The sequence below is a fragment of the Panthera pardus genome, unplaced genomic scaffold (genome assembly GCF_024362965.1).
Source record: "Panthera pardus isolate Hobbes unplaced genomic scaffold, ASM2436296v1 HiC_scaffold_21, whole genome shotgun sequence".
Lineage (NCBI taxonomy): Eukaryota > Metazoa > Chordata > Mammalia > Carnivora > Felidae > Panthera > Panthera pardus.
Window position 1 is genome coordinate 54,310,001 of NW_026526777.1, and position 15,747 is coordinate 54,325,747.

The 15,747-nt window shown below is 37.3% G+C and overlaps 1 protein-coding gene and 1 long non-coding RNA gene across 8 annotated transcripts in view; one reads left to right on the forward strand and one right to left on the reverse strand.

Moving 5' to 3' along the window:
- The window catches only part of DNM3 (dynamin 3), a 569,424-nt gene that overhangs the window by 99,898 nt on the left and 453,779 nt on the right, over window positions 1-15,747 (reverse strand). For 6 of the 7 annotated variants that reach the window (XM_053909278.1, XM_019424838.2, XM_019424889.2 and 3 more), the window contains one exon: window positions 13,581-13,692. In XM_053909278.1, coding sequence (XP_053765253.1) covers window positions 13,581-13,692 — 112 coding nt within the window. Of the gene's footprint in view, window positions 1-5,599; window positions 5,612-13,580; window positions 13,693-15,747 lie in introns of all 7 variants that reach the window. The other variant, XM_053909282.1, reaches the window with a different exon arrangement.
- Window positions 6,044-10,003, forward strand: LOC109252490 (uncharacterized). The gene is made up of 3 exons (XR_002074038.2): window positions 6,044-6,114; window positions 8,452-8,639; window positions 9,807-10,003. It is a non-coding gene; the product is annotated as an uncharacterized LOC109252490 (long non-coding RNA).

Sequence of the window (15,747 nt, forward strand, 5' to 3'; positions counted from 1 at the left end):
TCAAAATAAAAAGTTTCTGTGCATCAAAGAAAAACCAACCAAAGTAAAAAACAACCTACTGAATGGAAGAAGACATACAGATGGCCAACAGACACATGAAATGATGCTCAACATCATTCATCATCAGGGAAATGTAAATCAAAACCATGATGAGATATCATCTCATGCCTGTCAGAATGGCTAAACTCAAAAACTCAAGAAACAACAAGTGTTTATGAGGATGTGGAGAACAAGGAATTCTTGTGCACTGTTGGTGGGAATGCAAACTGGTGTAGTCACTGTGCCAGACAGTATGAAGGTTTCTCGAAAAATTAAAGACAGAATTAGCCTACAATCCAGTAATCGCATTATTGGGTATTTACTCAAAGAACATGAAAACACTAATTTGAAGGGATATATGCACCCCTATGTTTATTGCAGCATTATTTACAATAGCCAAACTATGGAGGCAGCCCAAGTACCCACTGATAGATAAATGGATATAGATGTGAGATATATATATAAATATCACACATCGGAATTCAGCCATAAAAAGAATGAGAAACAAAACAGCAAACAAAATGAAACCAAGAAACAAACTCCTAACTATAAGAGAACAAATAGTAGAGGGGAGGCAGGTAGAGGGATGGGTGAAATAGGTAAAGGGGATTAAGTATACACTTAAATTGATGAGCACTGAGTAATATATGGAACTGCTGAATCACTATATTGGATCTCTATATTGTACACCTGAAATGAATATAACACTGTATATTAACTACACTGGAATTAAATTAAAAAAAAATAAAATACTGTGAGAGAAAATATGTCAAAGCTGTGAAGACAAAATTATTCTCATTCCTCATTAACTAGAGTGAAATCACTTATTTTGGACACAACAGAGGAAATAAAATATATAAATAAGCCCCAAGAACACTTCAGAAGTCCCTGTTCTATCTGTGAGCTTTCTGAGCAATGGAACAATTCTTGCTTTTCTGTGAGTCTATTTGGCAAAATTAATAAATTTGGGAACATAACATAGATTCCAACTCACTTTCAAAGTCTTCTGCCTCCAACTGAACTGCCCTTTTATCCAATGGATTAAGATTAAAGTCATAGAGTTCAAAAACTAAGCATTAAGCAATGCTCTTTTAAGACAGGTTTGTCAAAAAAGAACCAAAAGTTTATTTGTGTTGCGAAGGTTGAAACAGACAATTCATTTTTAGATGCATATGGAACTGAAATTAACACTTTGAGGCTAGTGAGTTTTCATTTGTTCTTTTCATTTTAATAATATTCTTAATTGGGTTATGCATAAAGTAAGCAAATTTGATGGGCTCTCCTTAAATCCTAGGGAAATACATTCGCTAATCAGCTTCTCTAAGAAAATCAAGGAAAGCATATACATTTTTCAAAGAAAATAAATAGCCCTAATTGAGCGGACTATATCTACACTTAGAGTGTTCTGATTTGCACTTATGCATTTTAAATATTAGAAAGGAAATGTACATTATGATACTGTACTGTTTGCTTCTTTACAGGTTTGGTAATGGGTTTTCAGTGCCTATCTACGGTCTCTCACATATGACCTATGGCAAAAATTTAGGAGTTGAAGGTTGGCACAGGAGACGAGACAAATTATCATGGATTTAATATCTATGTTCTTCAGTGTGATATATTTTGGTGACATTTGATCTGGCACACTCTATCTTTGTAAATGACTGCTAAAATCCAGTGGATCACCAAAAGAAATACTCTAGGTAGTAACTACTTTTCCCATTAATGGAGACCAACAATGTCTAGACATTGTCTACTTGTCTTCTGAATGTTTAGGAAATCACTAGACAAAGTACTTAAATGTAAAACAAGAGTTTAAATCTGATTTTTCTTTCTTCTCTTCTTATATAGCAAAGCCCTCCAATGTGTACAACATTATTGCATTTAACCTAACCAGGAGTTAATAAAGACTTAGTTTTTAAAAAATTGTTTTAGCATGTTTGGTTCTATTTCTCCTTTTCAAATACTCCTTCTCTCTAGTCAAGGCAGTCAACTTAATACTTATGCTCGGAGAAATTTAAGAATCCTTTACTTTAAGAAGACTGAAGTAAAATGGGAGTAAATTTCTCTTTCAAAGGTAATAAAATATTCATAAGAGAAGAGATTAAATACAGTTTCTCCACATAACTTAAAATTTTTTGAAGCATTCATTGCTGAACTTAGGATTCTTTTGATTAGTTTTCATTTATGCTTCTGTACCAACATCATTAAAAAACTTGAAAGCTTTTGTTATACAATTTTATTCTTTATTATTTCTCTACCTTCAATTTGCCTAATATCATAGATATTTAACAAAGTTTTTAATACAGAAATAAAATTTAAGTCTCTTAAATTCCTTGAAATGCCTGCCAAGACAGCGCATCAAATTAAAGAAGGAAATTAAATGTCTACTCTCTAGGACAAACCATGGAGATTACTTTTTACCTGAAGGCCTCTGTTCTGCAAATGACATTCTGACTTACATTTGTGTACAACAAATTAAGAAAAAGAACAAAAAACGACCCCCGTTAATGTATGTATTTCTTCACATTCCCAAAACTGACTCAGGAAATCCTAGACTCTTGTCTCCCTCATGAAGACATGGGCTTGGAATCCATGGTTCAGGGAAACCCCTCTAAGGAGGAGACAGACTCTACCCTAACCAATGTAGAGTATCACTATGCCAACAGGAAAACATTTTCGAAAGGAAAAATAAGTAATGGGCCTGGAAGGAAATTTTTTTTAGCAACTGTGATCTCCTCACGAAAGGAAAATTTGCTTTGCTTTTTAAGGAAAAATAACAAAATACATATAACTGTTCAAAGAGAAATGTGAACCTTGGTGTTTCATTCCATCATGATATAAATCTAAATGTGCATCTATTATAAAAGTTTGTTTCCCTGGAGTTTACAGGTTTAGCTCCCAAATTCTAAGCATAATCTAAACGTGGCTAAAGCAGATCAGTCTAGTTGTTGTTGAGAAAATGAATAGTAAAGTTGTTCCATACACCTCAGAATATACATGTGTGGATGTGTGTGCATTACATCTAATGTACGTGGGAGGATGAATCCATTCATCCTGTTCATCTAAAGAAACATTAATTTAGCAGACTTCATTCTCTTCAGAGTCTGGTTAATATGATAAATAATAAAATGCCATTCCATAAATAAACAATTAGCCATTGTGAGTCTAAAATGAGTCACCTTTTGCAGCTGGCTCACGTATATGGCAGGCAACAAGTTAGGTATGTTGCCTTGGGGACAATTCAGAATAAGCATTCCAGAATTAGAGGGAAAAAAGAATCTCATATTCTCCTTTTGAAGACTCCAGACCTATACTCTGGAGACAGCACAGCTTGTATTCCAGTGTTTTCCATTTATACTGAAACTCTAAGCTAAAGGAAAATAGCATGCAGATGTGCTGTTTGTGATTCGAGGAGGCTCTTTCGTGCCAGAGTACATGGTCAGTATAATGATCATATTTTAAAAGTATTAGCATTACATTTTTTCACAAACTATCACTTATTCCTAACATAAACAATGAAAAATTAAGGCCTAAGGGCAATAAATACCAGCACCTCCAATGTAGCCACTCTTCAATTAAAAATCAAAACAGTCAGGGCTTGCATCTTTAATGCTCTTCAACTGACACTCTGGCACCTGAAGATGCTCCCTCAGCATTAGACCAGGTTTTCATGATGCAGGTGGTGGCTCCAGGTGCCTGAAGACCCTTTAGGATGAAGGCGGCTTCCTCCTAGAAGCTCCCTTATGAGCAGCAGCCTTACAATTTGGGGGTTTTAGTGCTCACTGCATTATAATTATTTGAAAATCAGTAAACTCAATTAAACTGAACACTGCCCAGAAGAACTTGACCAAGCAAGACACAATAAACGGAGAACTCCTGCTATGGAGAAGTGTTTTCTTTGGGGAATTTTACAAATGCCTTTAAGTCATCAGTGAGTCACTAGTGAAAGAGGCAAATCATAAATGCTTTTCCAGTGGTCTAAGGGTTAGCACCTCCCCCCAAATGTCAGCAGCTGGTTCCCTGATCTTCAGCATGCACAGGCTAGGTATTCGTGCACTCACAATTAGCTCGTGGTACTTAACAAACAAACAAGAAATGCAGCATATGAAATTCTAGATAGAGACTCAATGTAAGTGAACAGACCAGACCAGACATGGTTATTATTCAAGAGCTGAAATACATTATATGGTATAAACACTAAACTGGGGGGTTTTATATTTTGTCCAAAGGTTTTTTTCTAGTAGTGGTAGTATTAGGTAGAATATTATCCTTAACTTTGTGTAAGAAATCTCTAATTAATTTCGTAAGCTACCTGCTATATTTAAAAAGTGACCTATTAGTGAGCTGAGTTCACCACCTTGCTTCTTCACAAATGTCTATCTTGTACTTTGCTTGTATTATTTTTAACTTTATTAAATATTATTACTTGGGCCATAAGTAGTTATATCCAGATATAAATTTATAAAGTGACACATTTTCAGTACCAACCATTTACTTCAACGTATTCCATAACAGCACATTCCATCAAATTAAGCTGCAAGATTTCCCACATTTGTTTTACATTCTATATGTATGGCTTATGAATAGCAATTTTGATGAATTCCAGCTGCTTTAGATATGCAGGCAGCCCCTTATAGAACAGATCTTTTCAATTCTTATTGTATTCAATGAGGCCCATTTTATTAAGTGGGCCACCTGGTAGGATAAAACACTAATAATTCTCCACAGAAAAAATGAAAAACAAATCACCCGGCTAAACTTAAGACCATCTTCCCTAACTATGTTACTATCATATAACTAATATAAGTGAGAAGGAGTTCTAATCCTTTGGAAGAACTGAATTTAAATTTAAACAAGCCAGCAACCTTATGAATGACTCAATTGCTCGTTTATCTAATTACAATAACAACATTAAGATAATTTTCACCATTGGTGTGTGTTGCCTGGTCTCACAAATCTATCATGCACACTCAGTCTCCTCCTCCATCCCCCACACCCTCCCACTTCCGTCCAGCTGGAATACATCAGGGTGCAGAAGCCAAGTCAAATGTGAACCCCACCCTCCTCCATCCATTTTAAGGCACCTTCAAAGCCAGAGTACTGATCTAGTTCAGTTTCACCAGCAAAGCCAGCCATCCTGCTATTTAAGACTCCAGTTTGGGGTTTTTATAACTGCACATTAACATGAGAGCTTTGATTTTTGGTCAGCAACTTCAGCTGCACTGGGTTTCATCAGACTGTTGTACCCTTTCTGCAGAAGAGTCCTTATTATTAAATCTTCATAATCTTTGCTCTCGGTGTCGACCTCTTTCCTCATACCATCAACCTTTCTGAACTACCATTCAATAACCAACCCTAAAGAGCGTAACGTTTCCCTTCCAAAAGGTCAAAACAGAACCGCCATTATGCATGTTTTCTCCTTTGCACACCCTGTATCATTTGTGCACTGTCGCAGACAGCAGTCATTTCAATGTGCACAGAAACGCTCTGGCCAAGATACATGCAGCGGGGGAGGCGGGGTTGGAGAGAAAGAGAAGCTGCGATAGGACAAAGAACTTACTTTGTTGTTCCCCTGTGCACGTAGCCGCAAGGAAAAAAACAAAAAAGAAATACGTTAAACATAAACTTATTTAAAAATTGTAAGGTTTTTCATGCTAGAGCAAAATCAAAACAAATAATTTAACTATTCACTGACATCCCAGACACACACACAGCACCCCGAGCTCATGGACAAGTCAAAGAATCCACTTATATTAAATGAAATCATGTATTTATAACAGCAGAAAATTATGACAGAGATTTCCCCCCTTCTTTCTGCTCGGAATCCTTGGAGTATGGGGACCTGGCCAAAAAGCACTGGTTTGAATTGGTAATAAGTGAACTGTTAGCATGAACGGCAAAATAGTATGTCAGCTTGCCCTTTCCTGACAGCCCCTCCTCCAACATGCCAAGCAGTGGAAAATTTCATCAGCCAATGCATTTTTACACAAACACTGCATCCTTGGTTTCAAAGAAGGTGGAAAAAGAAAGGAAAAGAGAGCAGAGGAAAGGAGTGGGTGGTTCTGGGGAGACAGGGTAAGCAGACCAAGTTACGACCTCCATCTGTACCATTCCTCAACTTCATAAATTATGCGTTTTGTCTTGGGTTGGCATGGGAAGTGAAAGCTGTATAGTGGGGATGTGGCCAAAATAAACACTGGTCCACATTCAAGAAAATGGGTCTGGAAAGGTTAGTTACAAAAAATGTAGTCGTTTCTAAAAGAGACACTCTGGATAGAGACACAGAGAGCAGCCAGCGACAGGCGGCGGGCAAATGGGTCTCCTGTTTCAAACCGGAGCTGCAAGAGTATGATTTATATCAAACAATTTAACGCACATATGGCTTAAAAAAATAAAATGGTGATTCATTACTCCCAGGGCAGCCGAGTCCTTGCAGGGTCAGATCCTGTGGGGAAGACATGATGGGATATGGGCAGGGAACAGATCTGAATTCGTCTCACAAGGGGCCCAAAAGGAATTTCTCGCTGAGATGCGGAGTTGAAGAGAGCTGGTAGTAAAGTGTGTGCATCTGTGGAGGAGGCTGAACACAGGGTGCAGTAACAGGTTGGGCTGGAGATCTGGCATTTACTTTTAAAAGAGGATGTGGAGGGAGAAATACTCCACACAGAAATTTTCAGGAGAGGGGCAATGCCAACTGGTGACCCTGGGGAAATGTCTAATCCAAGGACCATCACGGCCATCATATTTAACAATGATATCGGTTTAAAGACACCGATACAATAGTGTAGAGAAGCTTCTTGGCATTGTGAGTTGCCATGATATAACTGTTAACATCACTGGCTTCTACGAGATATAAATAACGGTATAAGAATGAATGAAGGGGGGAGAAAAGAGTCTCTGTAAGGAATCTGCCAACCGTTCAATAATGCAGTAAAGATCCCCACAGGGAGTTTTATCAGGAATAAAATACTATTTTAGAGAATAACAAGACCCCGGTTCTCCAAAGAAGTGCAATATTGCTGAAAATACCTCAAACAGATGGAGTTTATTGAATTCCACAGCAGTGCAGCTTTTGATCTACCAAATAAGTTTCAGGAGTTCAACCAAGTATTTTTGCACATTAGGGAATGACTGGCTTCTCTGCTCGATGGCAGATGGTTCTGTTTGTGGTGGCAACAGTGATGTCACAGAGTAGGGGGCCTTGATCCTTAAATATGAGAAACATCCAAGTGGAGGACATGGTGTGGCTTTGCCATTTCTTGTTTCCTTCAATCATTTCCCAATTGTCTATTCTGAGAGAGGCATAACAGTCATGAATGGTGAACCATAAATGTTTTATAATTCCTTCCACTACACTGTGTGGCAGCAGTTTATGTTTAGATCACGGCAAGTACCTCCACTGAAGAAAAACTAAACTCTTCAGAATTGGTCATGTGGCCGCTCGATGTTCTGTGGGAAGCACTGCTGAATAAGCTAAGAATAAAGTGATGTGTAGTCGGACTCAGCACGGGCATCGTCAGTCTTGTGTTATTAGATGGTTGAATAAATAAATGCATAGGAGTGGTCATCCCGTACTAATAAATATTTACGGAGGTCTGGAGGCATTCCTCTTCTCTCCCTAGAATGACACAGAGACCCTCCCCCCAGTTGTTATTTGCCACAGAGAAAAGTTAGTTTTAGAGTCTATCCAAAAGGAATTTCTGAAGTCCCCAAAGACTTCATTTATTGAATGCTTTCAACTTCCAGAGCAGTCCTATTAATTATAACTGGGAAAGTCTTGAATTCAGGGGTATATGAAGTTTCAGGTGTTTCACTTTCTACTGCCATTTTTCATCACTTAAGAAATCATACCCTACAGGAGCCTGGGTGGCTTAGTTGGTTAAGCTTCTGACTTGGGCTCAGGTCATGATCTCACGGTTTGTGAGTTTGAGCCCTGCTTCCGGCGTAGGCTCCGTGCTGATGGTGCAGAGCCTGCTTGGGATACTTGCTCTCTCCTTTCTCTCTGCCCCTGCCCCACTTGTGCTTTCTCTCTTTCAGAATAAATGAATAAACTTTAAAGAAAGAACAGAGGGGCACCTGGGTGGCTCAGGTCATGATCTCGTGGTCCGTGGGTTTGAGCCCCGCATTGGGCTCTGGGCTGACAGCTCAGAGCCTGGAGCCTGCTTTGGATTCTGGGTCTCCCTGTCTCTCTGCCCCTCCCCCACTCTCTCTCTCACTCTCTCTCTCTCTCTCTCTCTCTCTGTCTTTCAAAAAATGAATAAATGTTAGAAAACATTAAAAAAAATGAACAGAAATCATATCCTCTAGGGGAGGACCATCTATCTATACAGTCAATGGAAGTCTCTTAAGAAGCTCTGCAGTATTTAATTTAACAAATAGGCAATACTGAATTTGCACCAAATTTATTTCCAGGGCATCCACTACTCTACAGTTGGCTGCTTTCAGATAGCCAGCTGGCCACTATCTGAGGGCAGGCTTGTGAATTCTCACTTTCCCTGACAGCCCCTCGGGCTCACTCCTGACTGACAGATTTCTAAGCCAGCCTGTCCACAGGGCAACATGACCCCTGTGGACAACAACTCTGCTTCCTTAACCAACAGGTAAGGAAATTCTCCCTCATTTGCCTAAGTCCCACTAATCCTTTGCAAAGAAAAAGTAACTACTAAACTGGGGAGTGCAGCTTCATGGACCATTAATGATTTTCAGCAATAATAATAAAGGCTACGTGGCATTGAACACATTCACTCAGTTGCAGGCACCAAGCTAGATGTGATATGCAATAGTTCTCATTCAATCCTATAAAATCACGCAGAGGAAGGTATCGTTATTTTGAGTTTAAAAAAGAATACACAACTGACGAGTTAAGTAATTTGCCTGAACCACAGGGCTAATAAATAGAAGGACTGGGATTCAAATATGAGATAGATCTGACTTAAAATCTACTTCATTTCACTGCACACAAAATGTTCCAAAGAATTTGGAATCCTTTAATGTTTATATATACTTTAAGTCCTACTATTAGCTGACAAAACTGTGCCAAAAGATCAGTCATTTTTTATACCTTGTTCTTTAGATTTTAATCAAATTTCCATTTATTTGTATTCACACTTACTGATGCATGCACATACATTTTTACTATAAAATAACTTTTAAAAGTTCTTTAATTGTAGCCTACAATACTGATATACACACACTTTTTATCTGTTTCATCAGTTTAAAAAAAAGAAACCAAACCAAAATACTATTAACTAATTCCATTAGAAACATCTTTAATTTGAAATTGTAGAACAATTTAATTATTTAACAATATAAAATTTTATAGTGGTTATAATTTCAATTTAATGGCCAAAGGAAATAGAAGTTAAAGAAATAAAATTCCGCTAAATCCAAATTCAGATTTACATATATCTTTAAAGTATTGTGGCTTCTCAAAAAGATCAGGTGACTGGTAGAATGCTAAATTTGTGGCTCAGAGAGGTTATGTGTAAGTTCAGTGTCATATTGGGAAACTGAATCCAGGATGCCTCATTGAGGGTCACATATTATACTGTTCAAATAAGAAGTCTACATTTTGCTTTGGATCCAGAACGATTAAGGGGCAAAAGGTAATTAGAAAATCCACATGGGAATATAGATGGGCTGTTGCATTTTATACATTCGCTATAGTTTCTACCACATTGTAATTATTTAGTTGCATCCCCCATTTCCACTAGACTTGAAACTCTTATAAAGTAAGAACTGCATGTTTTTTATATTCGAATTTCTAGAGACCACCATAATGGTGATGGATGAAGGGAAGGAAGAAGGGAGAGAAGAGAGTGGAAGAGGAAGAAAGAAAGAAAAAAAGTCTGTAGAAAACTCCAAAAGAAAAAAACAGGTAATAGAACATTATGATATGAATGACATAAAAATATTCTTCATGTGGACATGATAGAAAAGATATGATGGGGAAAAGCGTGTAATAAAAAAGTGTGCAATCTTAGTTGGAAAAAAAAATGTGTCCAAAAACAAAATGTGGAGGATGGCTGTTTATCTAAATGAGGCTGAAATTACACAATTTTTAAAAATAATCTTTGTAGATTTTTTCCAATAAAAATCTTGTATAAAAAGCAGAAAGTTTTGAGTCTTGACTTATGTCCATGTATGACAAATGTTTCATTATTAGAATAGAGATTGATTTGCTGTCAACTCAATGGTTTATTGATACAAAACCCAAATGACCCTCCAGAAGTCCTAAAAATTTACTTACAGAGAGACATCTGTTACTAGGTTAATCTGACTTTTTCATCAAATCTTTCTAAGTTAGGAATAACTGTAGCTAAAAGTATCCGTCCCTCCAAATCTAAGCATGTTCACAAAATGAATGTTTACATAAGCATTCTACTTAGATTGCTTTCAGTAGTTAGCTGCCATTTAAACATCTGAAAGTCAAGCAATCGTGTAATATAACCTCTACAACTACATGGTGCGTAAGAAATGCAAATGTTGTTTATGATGAAAACTGAGAAAAGCAATGTTCATGGCACGCTGCCAAGTTTAATTTCCTGTCATGTCTTTGGCATACAGTAAAAAACCCCTTTGTCTTGATCGTCCAAGCAACTGTACCAAAAGTATACTTATAAACAGAAATGATATTAAAACAATCAAACAGATCATGTGGGACAACCCTAGCTTTGCTTAAAATTGAGCATTCTGATAAAAAATAGCAAATGTTTCATTGAGCGTCTTCTTTCTGTAGAGCTATGGATACATGAAAATCCCAATTTATAAAAACAATTCACCAGGGATAGGTAATTTTGCTTTGCCAAGACAGTTTTCCCTCATAAGAGATGTATTGCATAATTTCTTTAAATACCAAAATTGTCTAGTATATTTAAGATAAGTTTGGCAAAATCATGACTGAAGAAAACATTTTCACAAACATTACAATTGCATGGTAGGAAGACACACACACACACACACACACACACACACACACACACCACTAATATATTATATAACCAATATAATATTTTATATAACCAATTTTCTATTATTTGGTAGATAGAAAATAGCATAAACTATTTATGATCTCACTGGGATACATTATAATATTTACAGTGTTTTAGCTCTCATCTTAGTAGGCTGTGATGAAAATGATAATTATCATCATCATTATAAATATATACTTATTTATTTTAAGAAGGGGGAGGGGCAGAGAAAGAGAGAGAGAGAGAGGGAGAGAGAGAATCTCAAGCAGGCTCCATGCTGTTAGCACAGAGCCCAATCTCAAGAGTCTAACACTTAACCAACTGAGCCACCCACGTGCCCCACCATCATTATTATTATAAATAAAAAAAGAGTGCTTGCTTGTGTCCACCATATTCAGTGCTTTCCCTGCATTCTCTCACTTTATCCTGTCAACAAACTATAGGGGACTCTTGCTATTTCCATTTTAGAAATGGGAGTTCTGAAACCTAAAAAAGCTAGGTAACCTTCCTAAGATCTCACAGCTTCTATGTGAATTTCTGGAATTTCAGTCTAGGTAGTTTGACCCTAAAGCCTGTGCTTGAACACACATGCTCTACACCTTCTCATAATACCCAGCCTTATAAGACTTTTAAAAATGTAAATCTTATGTCAGTAACTGGCTTGAAACCCTCTAATGGCTTCCCATCTCACTCAAAATAGAATCAAATGCTCACCACTTCCTTCAAGGCCAATACAATCTGCCCTTGACCACCCTCTTGGAAACTATCAACCACTTCTGTCCTCCCTCATTGTGTTCCGGACTCACTGATTTTTTGCTGCTCCTCTAAGACACTGAGCTGGCTTTGCACTTGTTAGTCCTCTCCACAAATATTCTTCTTCAGACTTCCATTTCATTTACTCAACTCTTCACATGGGGCCTTCTCTAATCATCTTTACTAAAATAAAGCTTGCCTGCCCTTTTCTCACTGTCTGTCCCTTTAATATTATTTTTTTTACAGACTGTATCGTGCTCTTAAAATCCCACTATATAGTTATACAGTTATCCATTCACTTGTTTAATGTCTGCTCCTTGGGGGTACGACCTTACTGTTCACCTCTGTTGCCCTACTGCCTAGAGTGGTGCCTGGCAAAAAGCGTGTGCTCAATACACTTTTGTGGAATGAATGAATTAAAAATTAAGTATATGTCCATTTTTAATACAGAATGTTTGTGAAATTGAACACACTACCATCAATGGATAGGGAAGAGTAATAGGAAATGATCAGAATTAACAACAAAAGTAGAAGTGGTACTCTAATTTTACAAATGATTTCTCATGTGCAGTTTTTAGAGTAGCATATAGCTATGTAAATATGTACGTACACAACTGATAAAATTTGGACAATTATGGAAATCATATAGATACCTCTGTACTTGGATATCACTAGGAAAGGGGCTTGTTGCACTTCACATGGGAGAGCATAGGGTTAGTGTGGGGGAGGGGTCATTGTTTTAGGTGCTAATCAGACAAAGGTAGGTTGGGATAGGGTTAAGAGGTCTATGTGTGAGCTAAATAACATCAATGAGAAAAACATTTTGGCATAAATCCTCAATCACTTACCTCTGGAACTTGGTTAAATTCCAATGCAACCTCAGGGATGTGGTCAAGTCTAAAGTTCCCCCAGAGACGCCTCATTTCCGCCCCCCCCCCCCCCCCCCGCCACCGGTGCCCATATTTCAGGCTCTCCTGAGAAGACTCTTCGTATTTGGGGCCTAGAAATGACCTGACTTGTCCTATAAACTGATCTAGAGCCAAGTAAGCACCAAAAGGTCAAGCTGGACTAAATCCCCAAGGCTGAGTCTCTGAACTTTTGTTCTGAGCAGACACCTGGATAGTGCAGCATCTCAAGGGGAACAGTGAGTAAGCAGTGAGAGGCACTCATTCGCAGCGTCTGCTTAATGGTGTGTGTACATATGTTGGGTGGGACTTTTGAAATTTAAATCCAGACGTTTTCCAAACAAATTCTGTTTATTAACTTGAACGAGAGAAGTGACTTCAAATACTTGAAGTGTATTTATAAAGATAAGTAGGAATTGCAATATAATGTTTTTCTTCTTTCACACTCCAAATGCCATTAATCAGAATTTGAATGCAGATATAATTTTGGATTCAGGTACTATAGACATATTGAAAGGAATTTTATAAAAATAAGTATATTTTTAAGGCTATGAAATAGTGTTATGGCATGATATATATGCCATGGCTATATGAAGAATGTTATAATCCACTGTATGACTACTGGGACAACTGTGGAAAACCATAAAAAAGCCATATAAGGAAAATAAAATTTTTAATTAAAACAGAGAAACTCTCTTTGTCTGAGATTGGATATATTATGTTTTATGGCAGAGTAGGACATTTTCTCTAACAAGTATATTGATAAACTTCTTAAAATAGAACCTAAGGGAGAAAAAGAAATATGAAGCGAATTAAGTCAAAAGAGAACTAGTTTCTCCAGTATATAGTATGTAGAATTATGTCTTCTTAAACATGGTTAATAATTGTAAAATAATAGTTATATGCAACTTACTAAAGATTTATCAGGATAAACCCCAGCTCTTAGTAGAGATGCCTTCCAGCTGTCCACATCCTCCTGTGAGTCACATGCCAGCTCAAGGAAGCGATAGTCTTTGTATACATTCCTGGAATTAAAAAAAAATCATACTTTCAGTTCTGAACCAAATTCAAAATGATTTTATACCGCTACAGACAACGATGATACAAATGACAGTCCACGTGGATACTTCTCTGACAGTCACTGGAGGAAAACAAAAGCAATTCACTGTGTTTAAAATAATTAGCACATTCCTATATTATTATATAATCCTTTTTAAACTTTAAGGAATTCAGAGCCCCTTGTACTGCTAAGCAATAAGCAGTGAAGGAAGCGCAAATGCTCTCAATATGACACACTGGATGCCAAGTGAGAGGTGTTCCAGGGGAATGGATTTGCTGTTGCCTAGTGATTAATCGATTTTCTGAAACTATTTTATAAGTCTAAATGGCTCATAACACTGTAAAAGGTATGGCAATAATCTTACAAACTTAAAACACTAAATTTGATTCAAAACAGAAAGGCTCATTGATACTGTGAAAAGAAAAAACAAAACATCAATCAGTATTTAACAGAGTGAAATGCCTATAAAGTGCATATTTACAACTGGGACAATCCTGTAATTTTCTTTCTTTTCCTAACAATAAAAGGATACATAAGATGAAATACATGCCCATTTAGAAAGATTTGGAAACTAGATAAAAGTCTAAAAATGGTGACAATCACCCATTTTCCACTGTTGATAGATAAACATTTCTTTATACTCTTGTTCTATCAATGTTTCACACAGTTGAGGTCTCCCCTACCCACTTCTGTCTCCCTTTCTCTCTCTCTCTCAATTTTGTGTCCTTATTACTATTATTACATTATGGCCATTTACTTATGCCATTACATCTTCATAAACATCAAATTAGAATGGTATAATATTCATTAATATAAATGTATGATAATCTACTTAACCTCTTTAAATATTAGATAATTAAGTAATTTCTTTTTTTATAATCATAAATAATGCTTAAGTGAGTATTTTTATCCATAAGCCTTTCACATCTACTAATATTATTTTCTGAGGATGGATTCCTATAAAAAAGTTACAGGATCAAAATTACAGTCATTTTTTAAGATACTCATATGCATTATCAATCACCTTTCCAGCAGAGATCATCCAATTTACATGGATATTAGTGGTATACAAAAATTTAAAGTCTTTTTCTCTTCTTCTTATTCTATCCCAAGGTATTCTCACTTATGCCTAAGAGCGTTAGTTTATACTGAAACTCAGATAGCTAACAAATTTATCTCTTTTGCCCAGGACTGCCCTAGATCCACAGTGTTTACTGACTCCTCCACTTGAGTATCTCAAGGGCACATTGACATGAATGACTGAATTGGTGATTTTAACTTGACTTCCCTACCTTCCACACTCTTATATCCTCTTTCATAAACCACCTAAAAGTGTACTTCCTGTACGCTGACCACCATCTCACTGCCACCCTCCCTCAAACATTACAGTAGCCTCCTCACATGGCTCCTTTAAATTTGCTCTCCACACTTGGGGTGCCTGGGGGGACTCAGTCAGTTAAGTTTAAGTGTCAGACTTTAGCTCAGGTCATGATCTCACAGTTCGCGGGTTCAAGCCCTGAGTTGGGCTCTGTGCTGACAGCTCAGAGCCTGGAGCCTGCTTCGGATTCTGTGTCTCCCCCCTCGCTGTCCCTCCCCCACTTGTGCTCTGTCTCTCCTTTTCTCTCTCAAAAACAAACCAGTGTGGAGTGCTCCCCACACTGAATCCTCGTGATCTCCTGAAAATGTGAATCAGATATTTTTACCCATGGAGTAAAACGCTCCATTAGTCACCTGCTTTTAGGGAAGGACTATACTCTATCATGGCCTATAAAACCCTGCAGTCTGGCCCCTTACTATTACCTTCCTTTCCAGCTTCTTTTCACACTCTGCTCTCCTTTGCTTTTTCTGCTCCAGCCATGCTGACTGTCTTTGGCTTCCTCAAATGTGCCATGCCTACTCCCAAGGTCTTTGAATACACTGCTCTCTGCCTGTAGTTCTTTTTTTCTTCCCTCCTTGCACATTAAAGCTTATTCTTTCTTGGAATCTCAGATATTTCTATTCACCTTTCCTTCATAGCATT